We start from the raw sequence: 19,133 nt of genomic DNA on the forward strand, positions 1-19,133 counted from the left end.
CCACAACAAAAAGAAATATGAAAATCTATGCATGGCTGTGAATCAGGAGGAAGTGAGCTTGGGGGTTAAGTAATCAACAATGTGTGGATGATGTCAGCTGGCAAAAGATTTCTTCCCAAGAAACCATGATGGTGCCATGATGTGACATGATGAGACAGAATGGCCAGTGTGGATGCCACCATTTGAAATGCACTGCAGAATGTTGTGGTGGGATAGGAAGTGATGTGACATGATGGCCAATGTGAACTGACCTATAATCTGATCTCCTTTAACTAATAAAAGCCCTTAAATATTTGCGACTTCTCCGTAAAATCTTTATTAAGTGTTTGAATACATCAATATTTATATGATGATATTTTAAGGCCAATTCATTCAGGCCATCACATCACATCACAGCGCGTCCCATTAAAACATTTTGCAATGCATTTCAAATGTTGGCATCCACACTGGCCATCCCATCACATCACATCACAGCACCATCAAGGTTCCCCAGAAAGAAAGATTTGAAAGCTGATGTCATCCTTCCATTGGTGATAATGCAACCTCTGCCCAGATACATGGCCACATGTAAATCTCCATATTTCAATTCATTATGGTTTTCGTGGTTATCAGTTATTTGTTGTTTCTTATAAATTTTTTTGTTATTTTTTTGTTAAAATTATAATTAATTGAAGCAATAAGGCAACAGTCTGAAACATATGACATGAGTGTACTAAGTTACTTGCCTCTACTATATTTGTAAAATGGATTATTATATGTACTGGTACTGTATTTAATGTTTTACGATGAAATGTATTGCAATATGGTTACACCTTAAAGTGAAAACAGTATAGTGGGTAGTATCAAGTTGATTAGTGAGTGGAATTTATTTGTCTGTTGACAGGCACTTGTGATGGCTGATAAAGAAACCTTTAGACACTGCAACAGTGACAAAATGCATTATTGTGAACTATAAATAAACTAATGTATTAGAGCTGTATTTTATTATGTGTCTATGGCAGCCTTATTTATTGTTACAAAACTCTCTGAATTGTGTGTGCAACAGTTTTGCAAGCACCACTGATCAATATTTATATAGTTACATTGCTGAACCCCAGTACAAATGAGGCACTTGAACTATTAAATAGTCTTGTCACAGTTCGCGTGGCTCCCCCTGTCAGAGGTTTGAGTCCTCCCTCCAGTGTGTGTGTTGTCCTTAGCGTAAGTTAGTTTAAATTACATTTATTAGTGTGTAAGCCTAGGTACCAATGACCTCAGCAGTTTGATCCCAAAGAACCTTACCACAAATTAAAAAAAAAAACTATTAAAAGCCAAATACAAGATGTAAGGAAAACCTATCAGTCTTGAAGGGAAAAATTTTGAGGGAGATGACTATTGCACAGTAATTCTGGGAGCAGTCTGATGTAACAAATGAAAAAAAACCGGTGCTTCAACTTTTTTCCTTGAGCTCCTTGTATAGTATTTGGAATTCCCGTTCTGTACCACATAATAACACTTTTCGAAATCACACTGTTTTTTTGCATTGTTTTGCACTTCTGTCTTCTTAATTAATATACAAGCTATCCCTGCAAGCTGTGAAGTATTAGAGTCTTATAAATGTCATTTTTTGTACAAATGTAGGCTCCAGCATCCAAATATATAAGCTTTTGTGCTGTGTATGTGTACTTCACAGGTAAAACCACTTGAAAACCATCTTGCGAATGTTTCAGTTCCCACAAAAAAATAGTTGAGGACAGCTATGCTCAATGAGATCACGTGACTTGAATTGACTTTACGTGCTGTGACATGATGGACAGTGTGAATATACCACGTTAAGGTGTATTCACACTGCCCGCCACGTTACAGCATGTCAAGTTAATTCAGTCAGGTGATCTCAACTCGCACGGCTGTCCTCAACTAGTTTTTTCTCCCAGGAATTGCAATCTCCGCAAGATGATTTTCAACTGTTTATACGTGCTAATTGCCCACAACACAACTTGGTAGCTCATTTATGTGGATGCTGGACTCCACATTTGTACAAAAATGACATTTATCTGTCTCAAATGATTTACAGCTTGCAAGCTTAGATAGTATATTAGAAAAGGAACAAAGAAATGCAAAAAATCACAAAAAAGATCGTGGGTCCGTGGCACAGAAGGGGAATTTCATATGGTAGACATGGAGCTCGGGGAAGAGGAATCTTCATTTTATATTTTAGGAAGTCGAAGCATCAGTTTTTTATTTGTTACGTCAAACTGCACCCAGAATTACTAAAAGGAATAAAGTGTTACATGCTGCCATTAGATCTCGTGAAAAACTGTGTTGTTTATAATTAGGTTTAGTAGCTGGTTCAGTGCAAATTTTTGTTCAGTAGTCATATCTCCCTCATATCTTTCTCTTCAAGATTTATACTTTTTTATGTCTTATGACATATTGCAATGCATTTCACTGTCAAATTTTAAATACCGTACGGTAGGTATAAAAATCCACTTCATAAATATAGTAGAGGGCAGTAATTTGGTAAGCTCATGTCGTTCAATTCAGACTGCTGCCTCACAGATTCAATTACTCTTTCCTCATTTATTATAAATTTTAACAAAAGAAATAACGAAACGGAATAATTTATAACAAATAACGAACAAAAAACAACTGATATTAACCTCGAAACCACAATGAAAGGCAATTAGAAGATCTGCGCATAGCCTTGTATTGGGGGGAATTGAGTTTGAGGGTGATGTGATCAACAATAGACGGATGACGTCAGCCAGCAAAACTTTTCTTCCCGCGAAACCTCGACGGTGCCGTAACGTGACGTGCCGCCAGTTGAAATGCATCGCAGAATGTTTTGGCGGGACGGGACATGACATGGCGTCACGGCCAGTGGAGTTGACCGTGAGTTGACGGTCCCGTGATGTCCAATGTGAATTGGCCTTTATCAACATAACTTAAAAAATAAATAAATAAACCTTCAATGGATCGTTATATCGATAGTTTATTTATGATGTTTGTATTTGTTGCCGCTGTCGACAGACCGCAGATTTAAATCCTGCAAGTTCGATTAGTCGAAATGTCGATTCACTTTATTGAAATTTACCGCGAAACTGTTCTTATATCACGTTACGTGCTGTTAAGTTTACCTAGTAACCTAAAATTAATGAAAGTGATGTGGAACGTTTGGAGAATCGGAAAATTTGTGTGAACTGACCCTCTTCGCCGTTCAGTTGCAACTGTAGTTCTAACTTCAAGTTTCGAGCTGGCATGTGTGTCATCAGCTGCACAACCGGATTCGATGTATAAACAACTCCGGAGTGAGAGTAAGTTTTCGCGATCACGGGAATAACAGCGTGCAATAGCAGGTGTTTATTTAATGATGTTTTCATAATGTTGCAGTAGTACATCCCTAACATTAGTAAAGCCACAAAGGGACCTATTAAATAAATCCGTCTGTAAAAGGAACAACAAGGCACATGGCGGAAACATCTTGCAATAACAGGTAATTCGCATCAACCACCCAGCAGTCTTTCATTTCTAGCTATGGTATATTCTATCTTGTAAATAAATAGACTGTTGCCGAGGTCATTTCTGTTAACTTTACACACATGCCTGTTCTTCAAGAGCCGAAAGTTTTCATTCTGTTCATACGTTTTTCAGCATGATTTGTGTCCCATATAAGCATTAACTCTGTTAGTCAGAACTGTGTAACCACGAATGAACTGGTATCTCTTTCTGATACTGAAAATCCCTAACAACATTCTCTGTGTAGCTCATTGACTAATGTTCCTCAATCTTCTTTTGTTGTATCCACCTATAGTTATTCCACAAAGAAATTTAAATAGAATAAATTTTAAATTCTGTATTGTAGTGTTTGCTGTTATGAAACCCCTAGGCAGATTAATATTATGTTTTGAACTAGTGACTTAGGTCCTGATGCTTGAATTTATGGAAACAAACCAAACACACATATTGTTGACACTGAGTTACCATTTCAATTATAGCCTTGTTATTTACCATTTTCTTTCAAATAATGTGCATATATTTACGCTACATAATCATTTCTGCTTGCAAACAGGGATATAAACTCAAAGAGAGAGGATTATTTGGAGTGGAATGAATACTTTATGGCCACTGCTTTTCTTGCTGCGAAACGTAGTAAGGATCCTTGTTCCCAAGTTGGTGCATGTATAGTAAATAAGGAAAAGAAAATAGTGGGTATTGGATACAATGGAATGCCATCTGGTTGCAGTGATGATCAATACCCGTGGAATAAAACAAGTTCTAATAAACTGGAAACAAAATATTTTTATGGTCTGTATGCCTTTGACTAATTGTTCATTCTTTCTTATTCTTACATGTATGCCCATTAGACAGCAAATGTGTACATTGGTGTGCAATTTATGATTTTCCTCTACCATTGATAAGAGTTTGATATGTTGGCTACTGTAAGGCCACCAGTGGTCACAGCAGAGCCTGATTCATGGCCTGGCCAGTGGCAAAAGGTCCTTCACTGTGTCAATTTCAAATTGTCATACCATAATTTACCCACGTTTGGAAACCAAAAAAGAAAGTGGTTTAGACACTCAGTTTTAGCATTTGTCCTTACTTAGTACTTTTGTGAATACAAAAATGACATACACTTATTTTCTTTGGAAAGACATCTTGCAATGTGTGTGTGTGTGTGTGTGTGTGTGTGTGTGTGTGTGTGTGTGTGTGTGTGTTTTATAAACATTTATTACTGAAGTGGTAGGCCTCTATTGTACCACAGTTATGTTTGTTATGGTTCAACTGTGTTTATTACATAGTTAACTCCATTATTATATTTATGTCATGAAGTAAAATGACTAATTCAGTTGACTACTATAAGAAAAACCTCTCTCATTGTGTACTTACAATTGGCTGCTGAAACAACTTCTTGTGTCCCCATCACACCTCACACAGTGCATTGCCAATTTTTCCCCTTCTCTGAAAAATATGTGGGGCCTAATAGCACTGTCTAGCTCATAATCTGACTAGCAGCTTATGTTTTGCTGTTACCAAATATTCTGATAAATTGCTTTGTGCCAACCTTATTTATATCTAAAAGACTGCTAGGATTAAACATTGACAATTTCCAGTGCATGGGCAATATCCCGCTTAACTATACGTGTGGCTTAAGTGAGTTGAATGGTATGTTCCCTCTTCTTGTGCAATACTAGGTGTTTATAATCAGTAGTCAAAGGTGGCTTACACACATGATGTGTTGGAAATATATATTTTTTTTAACGATGGAGACACTACTGTACACTTTTCTAGGTATTAATTTCTTCGACTTCTTTAGTACTATTATGAAGTTATTAAATTGTTTATAACTTACATTTCATGTACTTTTGTTAATATACACATGTGTCACGTTTCACTTTAATTCTGTTCAGGAAAGCAGTGTACTTTTTGTGAAACTGTTAAAATAAAAGTCAAGGAGATATAAATCTTTGCAGTCTGTGTATAGCATTTTGTATGTAGAAGCATTTTCTACTAATTTCCATGTAAGTGCATATGACTAAACAACAGATGGATACAAATATGGACATGACAGAAGTGTCAGATTCCACCCATCTGCTTTGACCCATGGCGCCATCAACATGGGGAAACGAGTACTTCCAGTGTATACAAAATGACTGACAATGGTGTCACTACATATACAGGCCAACAAACACGAACAAATATAAAAAGGACACAGTAATGCCTCACTCCAAAAATAAAATGAAAGTAATGGGACAACCACAGAAAATTGGCGTTTTAGGGTGGGGATAAGCTAAATATACAACAATAAACAACTGCACCATCACAGAACAAATAATAAAAAAAATTAAATTGTAGCATTTCGCTACACCAACACCACCACAGGAATCTGACATTTCCAGTTAACTATATAGCTCAACCGGAGCTACCGATACCAAAAATAAACACCTACAACTCCAGAAAGAGGAATCAGACCTTTTTTTCCTTGGCCTATATAGCTAAACAGCAGTTATCAGTACCAAAATACCATCACCTACAACTCTGAAAAGTGGAACCAAATCCCCCACAACTCAGAAACCCAAATACTCCATATTCACTACATCAATTAAAACACAACCGACCTACCTTAAATATACAACACACAAAACATCAAATTACTATACAATAAAACGAAAACAAAAATTACTTACCAATAATAGCCGGAAATACCATCTAGGTACATGTGCACACACACGCCACAAATGTGACACTTAACATATTCAGCAATAAGACCAACCATCTGCAGAAAGTGTATGAGAGACATCACATCATCACGCATCTCAGAATGTAATGATACAGTTGTAAACTTCACTGTCATATCCATACCTAACGGGGAAAATAAAAAAGAAAGAAAAAGAAATATTAGACTTCTTTCTGCACAACAAGCACCGAATTAATCAGGCCTAACAAAAACGCCAAATACATAAACAAAAAATAACTGTAATCACTCGCTGAAAACACTTCCACAACCCATGTTACTGCACCATCTACCTAAACTCAAAACCACCTTATCACGATAACAACCAAAACTCAAATCATCCCAATATCACAAGTTAAACTCAGCATGTCCGCCACCAGTGGGCACCATCAGCTACAACCACCAGTGGGCACCAGCAGATACAACAAGACATCTACAAACACAGCCAACTCAAAAAAGCCACACCATTACATAATGGGTCAAAGCAGATGGGTGAAATTGAATGCTTCCATTGATCCCAAATATGCAAGAGGCATGTTCCCCGTACAGTTCATTTAGTAGCCATATAAATGTATCTCTGTCTCTGCAAACAACAGAAAAGGAAAAAAAAGGTGACATCTATTTATATTACCTGGTTTCAATTGTTGTAATCTCATATTGTACTTACCTGTCTTGTAATGCAGTTTGTCATGCCGAAATGAATGCAATATTGAACAAAAATTCAGCAGATGTGAAAGACTGTTCTATGTATGTTGCTCTGTTCCCATGCAATGAATGTGCAAAGATAATAATTCAGTCTGGCATTCGAGAAGTCATTTATATGTCTGACAAGAATTCCCATAAACTGGAAACAATTGCTTCCAAACGAATGTTTGACTCTTCTGGTGTCAAGTACTGGTAAGTGGAATGAACTGTTATCTTTTTCTGAAACAAAATCACTAACAACATTCTCTGCTTAAATCATTGACTCAATTACCGTCTCCTTTAGTTATACCCGACTACAGTTATTCCACAAAGGAATTTAAATAGAATTAATTTTAAATTCTGTAATGTAGTGTTTGCTCTTATGAAATCTCTTGGCAGATTAAAACTGTGTATTGAACTGGAGATTTAGGTCGTGAAGCTTGAATTTAATGTAGATAGATAACTTTATGGTAAGAAAATTTCTGCAGTAGCAAATACCAAGGATGACTGTAGATGTTCTGCATTGGACCACAATTTTAATCTTGTTAGCAGTTTCAATATATGATGAAAGACAGCAGTGAGACATGTTGAGCTATAAAAACTCAATGCATAAAACCATAATCTGTGAATCTGAAAAGTATTTGTATTGAACAGTAGTAAAGTCATTTAGAATGGTTGAGAGTATGTATAACTATTCCTAAAAGTACATATAGTTGCTGATTTGATTGCAATAATTTTAGTGTTTATTACACCACTCTATGTATTAATATTTTTATAATGTATACAGATCCTTAGATTTCTGTAAATTGCATAAATCCATAGTGTGTTGATGAATAAAATAAGTATTTTGCTTCCAGGCAGTATGTTCCAAAGCGCAAACATATTGTTATAGATTTCACAGAAATCAACTGGAATGAAATGACACAGTGTCCGCCATCTCCACACAAAGATGCTGAATTGCACGAAGAGATAAAACTTGACCAAATGGTCTTGACACAGAATCATCTATGATATGATTCCAGATGTAATGTGTGTGTGTGTGTGTGTGTGTGTGTGTGTGTGTGTGTGTGTGTGTGTGTGTGTGTGTGTGTTCACCAGTAACAAAATCTGTGATTTACATGTATAAGTGATGAATAAATATTTTTATTTTACAAATGATGAATAAATAGTTTTATTTTATACATAACACTGTGGAAAGGGAAATTTTTTTTTAAGTATAATAATTTCAGATGTATACTGTATGTCCCGAAGTAAAAAAAAAGGTTAGTCTTTATATCTGTATGTTGCTACAAGAAATTTCACTCTTATATGCTTCATCTTTACAGGAAGTGTTTGATTTTATACAGTTTTGCAGAAATGATGTATACATAACCCATGACTATGACGAAAGTAGATATGACACTAAAGACAGCAACCTGCTTTGTCATATACTGTCTCATTTCAGTCTGAAGAAGTTCTCTAAAAAGATAATAAATACACCATTGGAAAGAACTGTTTATTGTGAACTGTACTTCTGCATTGCCTTGACTACCGAGTGCTGAATCTATGTGGCACAACTAGAAAGCTAGAGCATTGTCTGATTATTCGTAAAGGACACTTCTTTGTTAACATTGAAAGTCCTTTTACGTTTTCTCCTCATTAATACAAATCAATCTTTGTGATTATGTTATTAAGTACTAGGGGCAATCTTAATATTCTCATAATTTTTGGTTCTGGTTTGTGGGTCTTCATTCATTCGGTTCAAACAGGTGTTCCATAAATCTGAAGGAGAGCCTTCAGAAATGTGGACTGAGTCAAATTATACCTTAAGTGGCAGAACCCATCACTGTAGACCATCACTGCAAAGTATATTATCAGACAATTTGACTAATGCTTACCTACACACATTGATAATTATGAGAATTACTTCTTGAATTTGTGTAAAATAATTTTACACAGAACACTATCTGCTGTCCATGTACTTGAGAAGTTAAGACGTGTTCATATTTAACTTCAGTGTTAACCAGAATGTACACCCAGAGTCAGAATATTTTATTCAATCACAGGAGTGACTATCAATGTACTGTTTTGCTTTAGTTCGAAACATTCAGAGGTTTCAGTTTGATGTCTGTTATTGTCAGCAGCATAAAGGCTTTTGCACCAAAATACAAAATTTCAATTCTAACTAAAGGCATAGAGACAGATGACAAGTAAATTATTTTTACTTATAGTATTATGACTGTGAATTTCGCAGTTCTTCTTCTGTACACTCTTATCATCAATTAGAAATACCGTTAGGGAGTACATGAGTTAGCACTTAAGTGTAAGAATTTGAGGTCCTTGGAGAGGCCATCTGCAAGAGGATTGATTATCAACTATACACAATATTAGTACTACACACTTCTGTAGCATGAATTATTTTATACTTTTACCATGCACTATGAGACCAATGTACTATTAAAAGGTTTCTCAATGCAACATTAAATCTTTTTGCCGATGACTTGGGACTTCTAGTGAAATATATTCCATAGAGACTAATGATTAATACAATCACTGAACAGCATTGAACTAATTTAACCATTGGTGAGTGGACTGGATTAGTGGAAACCACTTCCTCATCCTCCTCCTCCTCCTGCAGGTTTAGGCCTATCATCTGTTCTGATCTCACCATCTCTCTCGATCTTCCCATGCTTTATATTGCAATACTAGTTTAGGAAAGTCTTTGTGTTGGCATATGAAGTATATTCTCTTAATTTTTCTTGTTGGATTACCTTTTGGGTTATTGGTTGCATTTTAAAGTCTTCCTTTCTCAATTTCTAATTTAGTCTTCCAAGGTGCAGCCTTTTACACATCTTAGAAATTTCATTAGCGATGCTCCTGGTTGTCATAAATCTTTCCCTGTGTGCAACACTCTGCCCCATATAACACTGGCGACTGCTGTGACCATATAAAATTTCAGTTGCATTGTTTTCTTTGTTTTACTCGTCAGTGTTCTCCTTATTGTGCCACTTACATACTGGTAATAGTTTTTTTTCTGTATATTGGAAAAGAAGGAAAAATAGTAGGTGAATTTGGCTTGGGGGAAAGGAATTGAAAGAGGAAGCCACCTGGTAGAATTTTGCACAGAGCATAATTTAATGATCACTAAAACTTGGTTCAAAATCGTGAAAGACAGTTGTATATGTGGAAGAGATCTGGAGACAGTGGAAGGATTCAGGTTTACTATATAATGGTAAAAGAGAGATTTTGGAACCAGATTTTAAATTGTAAGACATTTCCAAGAGCAGATGCAGACTCTGACCACAATTTATTGGTTATGAACTGTAGCTTAAAACTGTATAAATTGTAAAAAGATAGAAAATTAAGGAGATGAGTACTGGGTAAGTTGAAAGAACCATAGGTTATTGAGACATTCAGTGGGAGCATTAGGTGACAGTTGACTAGAATAGGGGAAAGGAATACGGTAGAAGACAAATAGGTAGCTTTGAGAGATGAAATAGTGAAGACAGCAGATGATCAAGTAGGTAAAAAGACAATGTCTAGTAGAAATCTTTGATAACACATGAGATACTGAATTTAATTGATGAAAGGTTAAAATATAAAAATACAGCAAATAAGCATGGGAAAGGGCAATATAAAAATTGAATGAATGAGATTGAAAGTAAGTGCAAAACGGCTAAGTGGGAATGGCTTGAGGGCAAATGTGAGGATTTAGAAGCATGTATCACTAAAGGAAAGATAGATTCTGCCTGCAGGAATAATAAAGATGTCTCTGGAGAAAAGAGAACCAGCTGTATGAACATCGTTAGCTCTGATGGGAAACCAGTCCCAAGCAAAGAAGGGAAAGGTGGAAGGAGTATATACAGGGCCTATATGAGGGAGGTGTACACCAAGGTAGTGTTACAGAAATGCAAGAAGACATAGATGAAGATGAGATGGGGATATGGTGTTGGGAGAAGAACTGGACAGAGCACTGAAAGACCTAAACCAAAACAAGGTCCCAGGATTAGAAGGTATTCTGTCAGAACTACTGATAGCCTTGGGAGAGCCAGCCATAGCAAAACTGTTGCATCTGGTATCACAAGATGTATGAGGTGGGTGATATACCCCCAGGCTTCAAGAATATAATAATTCCAAAGAACATAGTTGCTAATATGTGTAAATATTCCAAACAATCATTTTAATAAATCATGGTTGCAAAGTACTAATACAAATTCTTCACAGAAGAATGGAAAAACTCGTAAAAGCCAACGTCGGGGAGGATCACTTTCAATTTTGGAGATATGTCAGAACATGTGAGGCAATACTGACCTATAACTTCTCTTAGAAAATATGTTAAGGAATGGTAAACCTATGTTTATAGCATGTACAGACTTATAGAAAGTTTTTGACATTATTGATTGGAATACCCTCTTTGAAATTATGGATACAGCAAGGGGTAAAATACAAGGAACAAAAGATTACAAGAGTCGAGGGGCATGGAAAGAAACCAATGATTGCGAAGAGAGTGATACAGGGTTGTAGCCTATCCCTGAAGTTATTCAGTATGTACATTGAGCAAGCATTAAAGGAAATGAAAGAAAAATTTGCAATGAGAAGTCCAGGGAGAAGAAATAAAAACTTTGAGGTTTGCTGATGACATCGCAATTCTGTCAGACAGAAAAGTACTTGGAAAAGCAGTTGAACAAAATGAAGTGTCTTGAAAGGAGGATATAAGATGAAAATCAACAAAAGTGAAGTAACAATAATGGAATGTAGTTGAATTAAATATGATGATGCTGAGGGACTCAGATTAGGAAACGAGACTCTGAAGGTAGTAGATGAGGTTTGCTCTTTGGGCAGAGTAGCAACTGGTTGTAGTAGAGAGGATATAAAATGTAGACTGACAATGGCAGGAAAAGTGTTTCTGAAGAAAAGAAATTTGTTAACATCAAATATAGATTCAAGTGTTAGGAAGTCTTTTGTAAAGATGTCTGTCTGGAGTCTAGTCATGTATGCAAATAAAAAGTGCGATAAACAGTTTAGACTAGAAGAGAACAGAAGCTTTTGAAATGTGGCACAGCAGAAGAATGCCGAAGATAAGATGGGTAGATCACATAACTCACAAGGTAGTACTGAATTGAATTGGGGAGAAAAATTATTTGGTACAACCTGACTAGGAGAAAGGAGTGCTTGATGGGGCACATTCTGTGACATCAACTGTAGCATTGGAGGGAAGCATGGAGGGGGGGGGGGGGGGGTGTAAAAATCATAGAGGGAGACCAAGAGATGAATACAGTGAGTATATTCAGATGGATGTAGGTTGCGGTAGTTATTCAGAGATGGAGAGCCTTGCACAGGATAGAGTAACATGGAGAACTGCACTCCCAGTCATTGGGCTGAAGACCACCACAACATCCACATCCTGTTTGTATGATAGATCACATCCTTAATATTGGAAATGGTCTACCTGTTGTTATAATGCCATTTGTAATTTATCTTCACGGTGAATAACGTCATGTTGATGGTTATTCATCCCAATATTTCTGCCAGGTGGTATTCTATCTCTATTCAAGCCACACAGAAACAAATTTGAAGGTACACTTTCCACATATTAATGTATTATGGTTTTGCATGAGGTTCATTTTGTTGGTGAAAGCCAATGAGTGGAGAACTTTTCCTAGCTTGTATGCTATAAACTAAACAGAGACAATTACGCTAGTACCTGACATGAAACATATGACAGTAGGCTGCAACAAGTAAATCTGAAAAGATCTGACAGCCATGCTGAGTACTCACCCCTGAGACGTTGTCTCCACTTGGCAGGGGTTTCTGTTCCACCACTGATGCAAGGGGAGGAAGCTGGTGTCGAAGTCACAGAAGATTCAGAGGGCATACAGAAGAGACAGAAATATCATTGGTGCTACAAGCTAGCCTGCAAAACAAAGGGCGCTGCCATTGCGTGCAGTGGACAGATCCTCTGGAGGAGGTGGCCTGATGTGAATCTCCCATAAAAGAAGCCAAGTCAGAGTCCCTTTGAAACAGTCACACACCCAGCCAAACTCGAGCAGAACCGTGGAGACAAAAGTAAAGTGGCTGGCTTCAGTGTTTGTTCATTTGCAGAGGCTGAGCTCTTCCAGAGGCTCTGCACACCACTGGCACCCTCAAGCGGTGAGGGTTCACTTGTAGCACAGAAGATGTTTCAATTTCTTCTGGCATCCCCTTTGCATCTTCTGACTTGTCTGGAAACCACATCCTTCCCCCTGAGTGGGAACAGAGCCTTCCTGCCAAGTGGCGGCAATGTCACAGGTGTGACCACATTGACTGAAAAGGTCAGTGTGATGGTATACCAGTATGACACCGAAACTCCATGTTCCTCCTCCTATGTTTCAAATGCTGGAAATTTGGGCACATGCTCTCTCGCTGTAACGCCAGCCCCACATGTGGGAAATGCGGACATCGGTCACGCATGACCATTCCTTGTGGCCCCCCCCTCTTCCCATCTGTGTCAGCTGCAGAGAGTACCATTCCCCATTTGCTGGACTGCGCCATTTTTCAGAGAGAGAGAGGAAGATAATGGAATATAACACACTGGACAGGCTGACCTACACAGAGGCAAAAAAGAAATAATGACCATCTTGACCCTGTACACATGACGTCATGTGCTATGGCTACAATGAAGTCACCCTTTATGAAAACAGCATCCCCATCAGCTATGCCTGTTAAAGTCGGCCCCCAGGGCTGGCAGGCTATGCCTGCCTCCTTGATGGTTGAAGGCTCTCCTCCCATTGCTCCCTTCCCACCTACTTCAGAAGCAATGCCCCAGCCATCGCGAACATCAGTTCCCATTCGTCAGCCGGTGAAGCACCAAAAACTCTTCTCCCGCTTCTCTCATCAAGACACCCTTGGGACACTACCTTACAAGGTTCCTGCTGCCATGAAGCTGGATTTCAGCCAGTGGCTGAAGGAGCTGCGAGCTGCTGGTCATAGGGCTTCATTATCATCATCAGCTCCTGACACCAACTCAGAGAATCCCTCATGGCCAGTGAAACCTAAGGAGAAGGCAGAGGAGAAAAAGAAGCGGCCCCACACCACCACTTGCAGCAGGCTCCAATTCTGAGGATTAGGTAGAGATCCTAGTGTCCCCCAAAGATCTAGAGCTCCACAGAGCTTCAGAACCAATGGACATAGGCACTCAACCGGTGGCAACAGGTGACCCTGGGGCATAAACTGCCTCCTTGCTCACTTCATGCCCTTCCAGTACACTGAAAGATTAATCCTCCAATGGAGTTGCAGCGGTTTTTTCCGTCAGCTGGCTGAGTTACAACAACTCTTAAGCACCTCACCTGCTTTCTGTATTGCCCTTCAGGAAACTTGGTTTTCAGCAATGTGGATCCCCACCGCTTGTGGTTATCGCAGATATTACAAGAACCATACTGACTATGACAGGGTTTCAGATGGAGGATGTATGTTTGTTCTTGGCTGTGTGTATATCAAATCTGTGCCTCTCCAAACAACTTCAGAAGCTGTGATTTTCAGGGTAAGGACAATGCAGGACCTTACCATCTGCAATGTCTATCTTCCCCCAGATGGCGAAATACCTCAAAATGGTTTGGCTGCACTGGTTTCTCATTTCCCGCCATCTTTCTTCATTTTATGTGATTTCAGTGCCTATAACACTCTGTGGGGTGACACCATGAGCATGGTGAAGGTGTCAAAAATCTACTGACACAACTTGATCTTTCTCTTTTAAATACTGGTGCTCCCCCATTTTTCAGTGTGGCACATGGCACCTACTCAGTCACTGATCTTTCAGTCTGCAGCCCTGGCCTTCTACCATCCATTCACTGTAAAGTTCAGGAAAATGTGTATAGTAGTGATCACTTTCTGGTCTTCCTGTCCCTACCCCAGCATCACTAAACTGGTTGCCTGCCCAGATGGGCTCTTTAACATGGCTGACAGTTGCTTTCATCTCTGCTGCCACTGTTGGATCTCTACCACATGGCAAGGCAATATCGATCTGGTGGTCCAAAACACAACTGCGACCATTGTTTCTGTGGCTGACTTGACAGTCCCCTGTTCCTCAGAATCACTCCAGTGAAAGACAGTGCTTTGGTAGTTGTCAGAAATTGCCAGGGCCATTAGAGATCTTAAGCGGGCTCCCCAATGTCATAAGTGGCACCTATCATTGGAGCACCTTATTGACTTGAAACAGCTCTGTGCCAACTAATAAAGAGGCAAAAACGGGAGAGCTGGGAATGGTATGTTTAAACCAGTGGACCCCGTACCTTTCCTTCTCAGGTTTGGACAAAGATCAGATGCCTTAACAGACTGCAGAACTATCTACACTGATCCAGAACTATCTACACTGATCCAGATGCAATCACTGAACATTTTGCTGTGCATTCTGCTTGAACTTCTGCATCTGGAACTTATCAACCTGCCTTTTGTACCCTAAAACAGTGGGTGAAACGAAAGTGCTTATCTTTTACTACACGCCATGTTGAGCCATACAGTGATTCATTCAGTGAGGGGAATTCCTCAGCACCCTTGCCCATTAGCCTGATACAGCTCCAGGGCCAGACTGTATTCTCTATCAAATGCTTAAACAACTTTCAGTGGATTACCAGTGTCACTTGCTTGCTATCTTTATCCGCATCTGGAATGAGGGCGAGTTCAACACAATGGTGGGAAAGCATCAACGTCTCGGTGCTGAAACCTGGTAAGAATCCCCTAGACATGGACAGTTATTGTCCCATTGGTCTCACAAATATTCTGTGCAAGTTTCTTGGACACATGGTGAGCCATCGGCTGTGTTGGCTCCTTGAGTCCTGGGGCCTTCTGGCTCTGTCTCAGGGTGGTTTTCGTCAAGGCAACTCCACCACAGATAATTTGGTATACTAGAGCCTGCTATCCATAGTCTTTGCCCAACGTCAATACCTTATTGCTGTCTTTTTTTAAATTAAAAAATACCTATGATACAACATGGAGAAATCACATCCTCGCTACATTACATGAGTGGGATCTCTGGGGCCTGCTCCCAATCTTCATACAGTATTTTTTGTCATTCCATACTTTCCAGATTTGAGCTGGTGTCTTCCACAGCTCATCCCATATCCAGGAGAATGGGGTCATGCAGTGCTCTGTATTGAGCATTCCTCTCTCTTTTTAGCAGCCATTAATGGTCTAGAATAAGCAGTGAGATCCTCAGTAGCACCTTCCCTGTATGCTGATGGTTTTTGCATTTACTTTTGCTACTCTAGTGCAGGGAGCCATATGAAAGGTACAGTCAAGGCCCCTCACCCACAGCTTTCAGTTTTCAGCTGCCAAGACTTGCATCATGCACATCTCATTGTCGTATTGTCCACCCACATCCAGAACTTTACCTCGATGACCAACTACTGAATGTGGTGGAGACTTATTGCATTTTAGGACTGACGTTTAGTGCCTGTTGTAACATCTTTTACCAGAAAAGCTTGGTACATGTCTTCCGCAACTGGTTTCAGCTAATGTGAGGTTTTGTTAGCTTCTTTCATAGATTTACAATGTGGCCAGGGGCCAAAACATTATGTACATAAAACTATGTTATTTCTCTGTGATTTTGGACCTAATTCTTCAACTGTTCTACCACTAAGTGAACTTGCTGCTAATTGTTACCAAATGTTTTCTTCAGTTCAGCCTGGAACTTATCACAGCCAATGAGTTCTTTTTCGCAGGGCTATGCCATCCAAGTAAAAGTACACGTTTGTCAAACACATCATGCCATTCAAAAAATTTTATTTGGCAACTTGGGCAAATCCTGTTAGCTATTTCATGGGTTTCTGACCAATGTCTCTGGAAAATGCTGATGGAGCCTGATGTGCAGCTGTGATTTACTGCTGGTTTGGAATCCATGGGTCTCCCGAATGTACAGGCCTTGGGAATGATGAACTGTGTGTATTCTAGTTCCTGTCTATTTGGGCAATGGCTTTTACATTGCTTACCTGGAGCCATGGCGATGTAAACATTTGAATACCTGGCATCTCCACCAAATAGGTCACACTGTTCAGTCAGCTCCAAATCCAAAACCAGGGTTGTCAATGAAGTACAACACTTTGCACTGAAAACACGTTTATTACTGAGACCAAACTATAAACTGAACAGAACTGCCATCTGGATGGGGACTGCTGCTATTTATACAGACATAGAATAAGCAAGGACAAGAAATACCGGAAACCTCCCAGAAATGATAAATACTAAATAACAAATATTTTGTGGTAATTGAATTGTAACTGGCCACCCACTGTATGCGAGGCAGTGAGAATAACCACTACTAGGGATGGGAAAAACCTACCAGTTAAAATCAATACTGCTATTTTAGTTCTGAATAACTTTATATTTGTTCAGTCTCAGTTATAACAGGTCCCCCCCACTTATAATAAGATAAAAAAAACTAGCATATCAATTCACCAAAGCAGCAGTGCTAAACTTTTGTTTGTTTTTAAAAATGATTAATCTTTGTGTATAAAATTTCCATTGCTTTGAAATAGAGAGCATGGGAAAAGCAAACAGTGCTACTTGAAAAACAACACTGACTGATAGAAACTAGCAACAAAGACATGACTTCAGAATTTGTACAGCATTGCTGAGACAGTGACATATCTATTGCCATGTAGCATGGCACTGTAGATGGTACATGAGCATGTGCAGTGTCCAAGACCTCCCCACTTGGTGTACATGTTAGTTTCTTGTTCTCCTACTTAGACTTCCGTGTTATTGCAGAATGGCACTGGCACTCTGCTATCCCTCCCCCTTCCTGCCCTGGCCTTCTCCTCAGCCCAGCAGCCCAGATTGTTTCTACCATCATGCACTGTTACTCACTGCTGGAGACTGTGTGTGTGTGTGGGGGGGGGGGCTAATAAGTAGAAGGCTTTTTGGCCAAAACCTTGCTTAGCAGTCTTCTTTTTGTGCCTGTCCATCACTCAACATCTCTGCTATATGGTGAGTAGCAATCTATCCTTTTAATAACTTTTAATAATAGTGTCGTTATTCCATCCTGGATTTTCCGTTGTTTGAGAATGGCACTATTCCTAGTTTTGAAGTATTTTACGAAGTGCAGTAGCCATATAGTACAGCACTCCATTTGTTTAAAAAGATTTTAAATTGAGATGAGGCCCAACATCTTGTGACATCAAGTAAGGAGAAAATATCCACAATGTTCCTTGTAAAGGAGAGGAAATTTGATTGATACAACTATAATTTTATTGACATGCTATTAACTTGGGATAATAACTGAACCTTTAATTTTGTGGTTACTTCAGGGTGGAAAGTTGATATCTACCACGTCTTTGTGCAGGAAAGTCGTCAACTTGTGACCCCTCCTTCTCACCGTTGTTGCATCACTGTCCTTCACCTTCACAATCTTTGCTGCAGAAAGTGAGACCAGGTTTTTTTCCACAATCTCGATCCTGTATTGATCGAGATGTCCTGCTCCTTCACTTTCATTGCAATTTTTCAATCTTTGTTCAAAGTCTACATTTCTTACTAGAAATAATAACAATAAGAAACAAAAAATCGATTATTTCATTCTGGTTATTTTGAGCAGTTTTAATAATCAGATTAAATTGGAGATGTAAAAAACCGTTATAAATGAAAACCAGTTAATTCAGTGATAACTGGAATCCCTAACTACTACCCCACACAGCACAGGTCACGGCAATGTAGAATATCTACAGCAAGGGTCCAAGTGTTCTACCATGGGTCACACCTGACATTATTTCTACATCTGTCAGCGACTCTACAGCCAAGATAACATGCTGCATTCTCCCTAAGAGATTGTCATTCCAGTTACATATTTTGTTGATACCCCATATGATCATTCTTTTGTTAATTATCGATGTGGTACTGATCAAAATACTTTTTGGAAGTCAAAGGCCACTTAACAAGTCAACGGAAGTGCCGGGCCAGGCACTTGGTGTTAAGCATGAGGCTCTGCTATGGCTGCTGGCAGTCAATGCATTGAGATAGAGTTTGACTGTTTACCAGGCAGATATGATTTATCAACGTATCACAGGCTGCAGGCCCCATGCTGGCAGGAGTCTTGCAATGGCACTGCCCTGTCTTTTGTGATGAAAATCAATTGTTGACAACTTTAAACTGATGATAACAACTCTGTTTAGGATAATGTGAGAGCTGGTGGTTGCTGAGGGAAACAGCTGAACAAGCAGAATACTTTGAAATCTATATTAAGGTTAGGAAAAACCTGGAGTGTGTAGTACTGTTCGTTCCTTTCATTGATTTT

The 19,133-nt window shown here is 38.9% G+C and overlaps 1 protein-coding gene across 3 annotated transcripts; it reads left to right on the top strand.

Annotated features, from left to right (window-relative positions):
• Positions 1 to 3,046: 3,046 nt before the first annotated feature.
• On the top strand, positions 3,047 to 8,050 carry LOC126412504 (deoxycytidylate deaminase). 3 transcript variants are annotated; one of them, XM_050082129.1, is made up of 5 exons: positions 3,047 to 3,293; positions 3,370 to 3,472; positions 4,049 to 4,284; positions 6,895 to 7,108; positions 7,753 to 8,050. In XM_050082129.1, the coding sequence occupies exons 2-5, from the start codon at positions 3,447 to 3,449 to the stop codon at positions 7,904 to 7,906; spliced, it is 630 nt and encodes a 209-aa protein (XP_049938086.1). In that variant the 5' UTR covers positions 3,047 to 3,293; positions 3,370 to 3,446; the 3' UTR covers positions 7,907 to 8,050. The 3 variants fall into 3 exon arrangements, with proteins under 3 accessions (XP_049938086.1, XP_049938088.1, XP_049938087.1); XM_050082131.1 differs by lacking the exon at positions 3,370 to 3,472 and having other exon boundaries at positions 3,047 to 3,335; XM_050082130.1 differs by lacking the exon at positions 3,370 to 3,472.
• The last annotated feature ends 11,083 nt before the right edge of the window (positions 8,051 to 19,133 follow it).

The sequence above is a fragment of the Schistocerca serialis genome, chromosome 7 (assembly GCF_023864345.2).
Source record: "Schistocerca serialis cubense isolate TAMUIC-IGC-003099 chromosome 7, iqSchSeri2.2, whole genome shotgun sequence".
Taxonomy (NCBI): Eukaryota; Metazoa; Arthropoda; class Insecta; order Orthoptera; family Acrididae; genus Schistocerca; species Schistocerca serialis.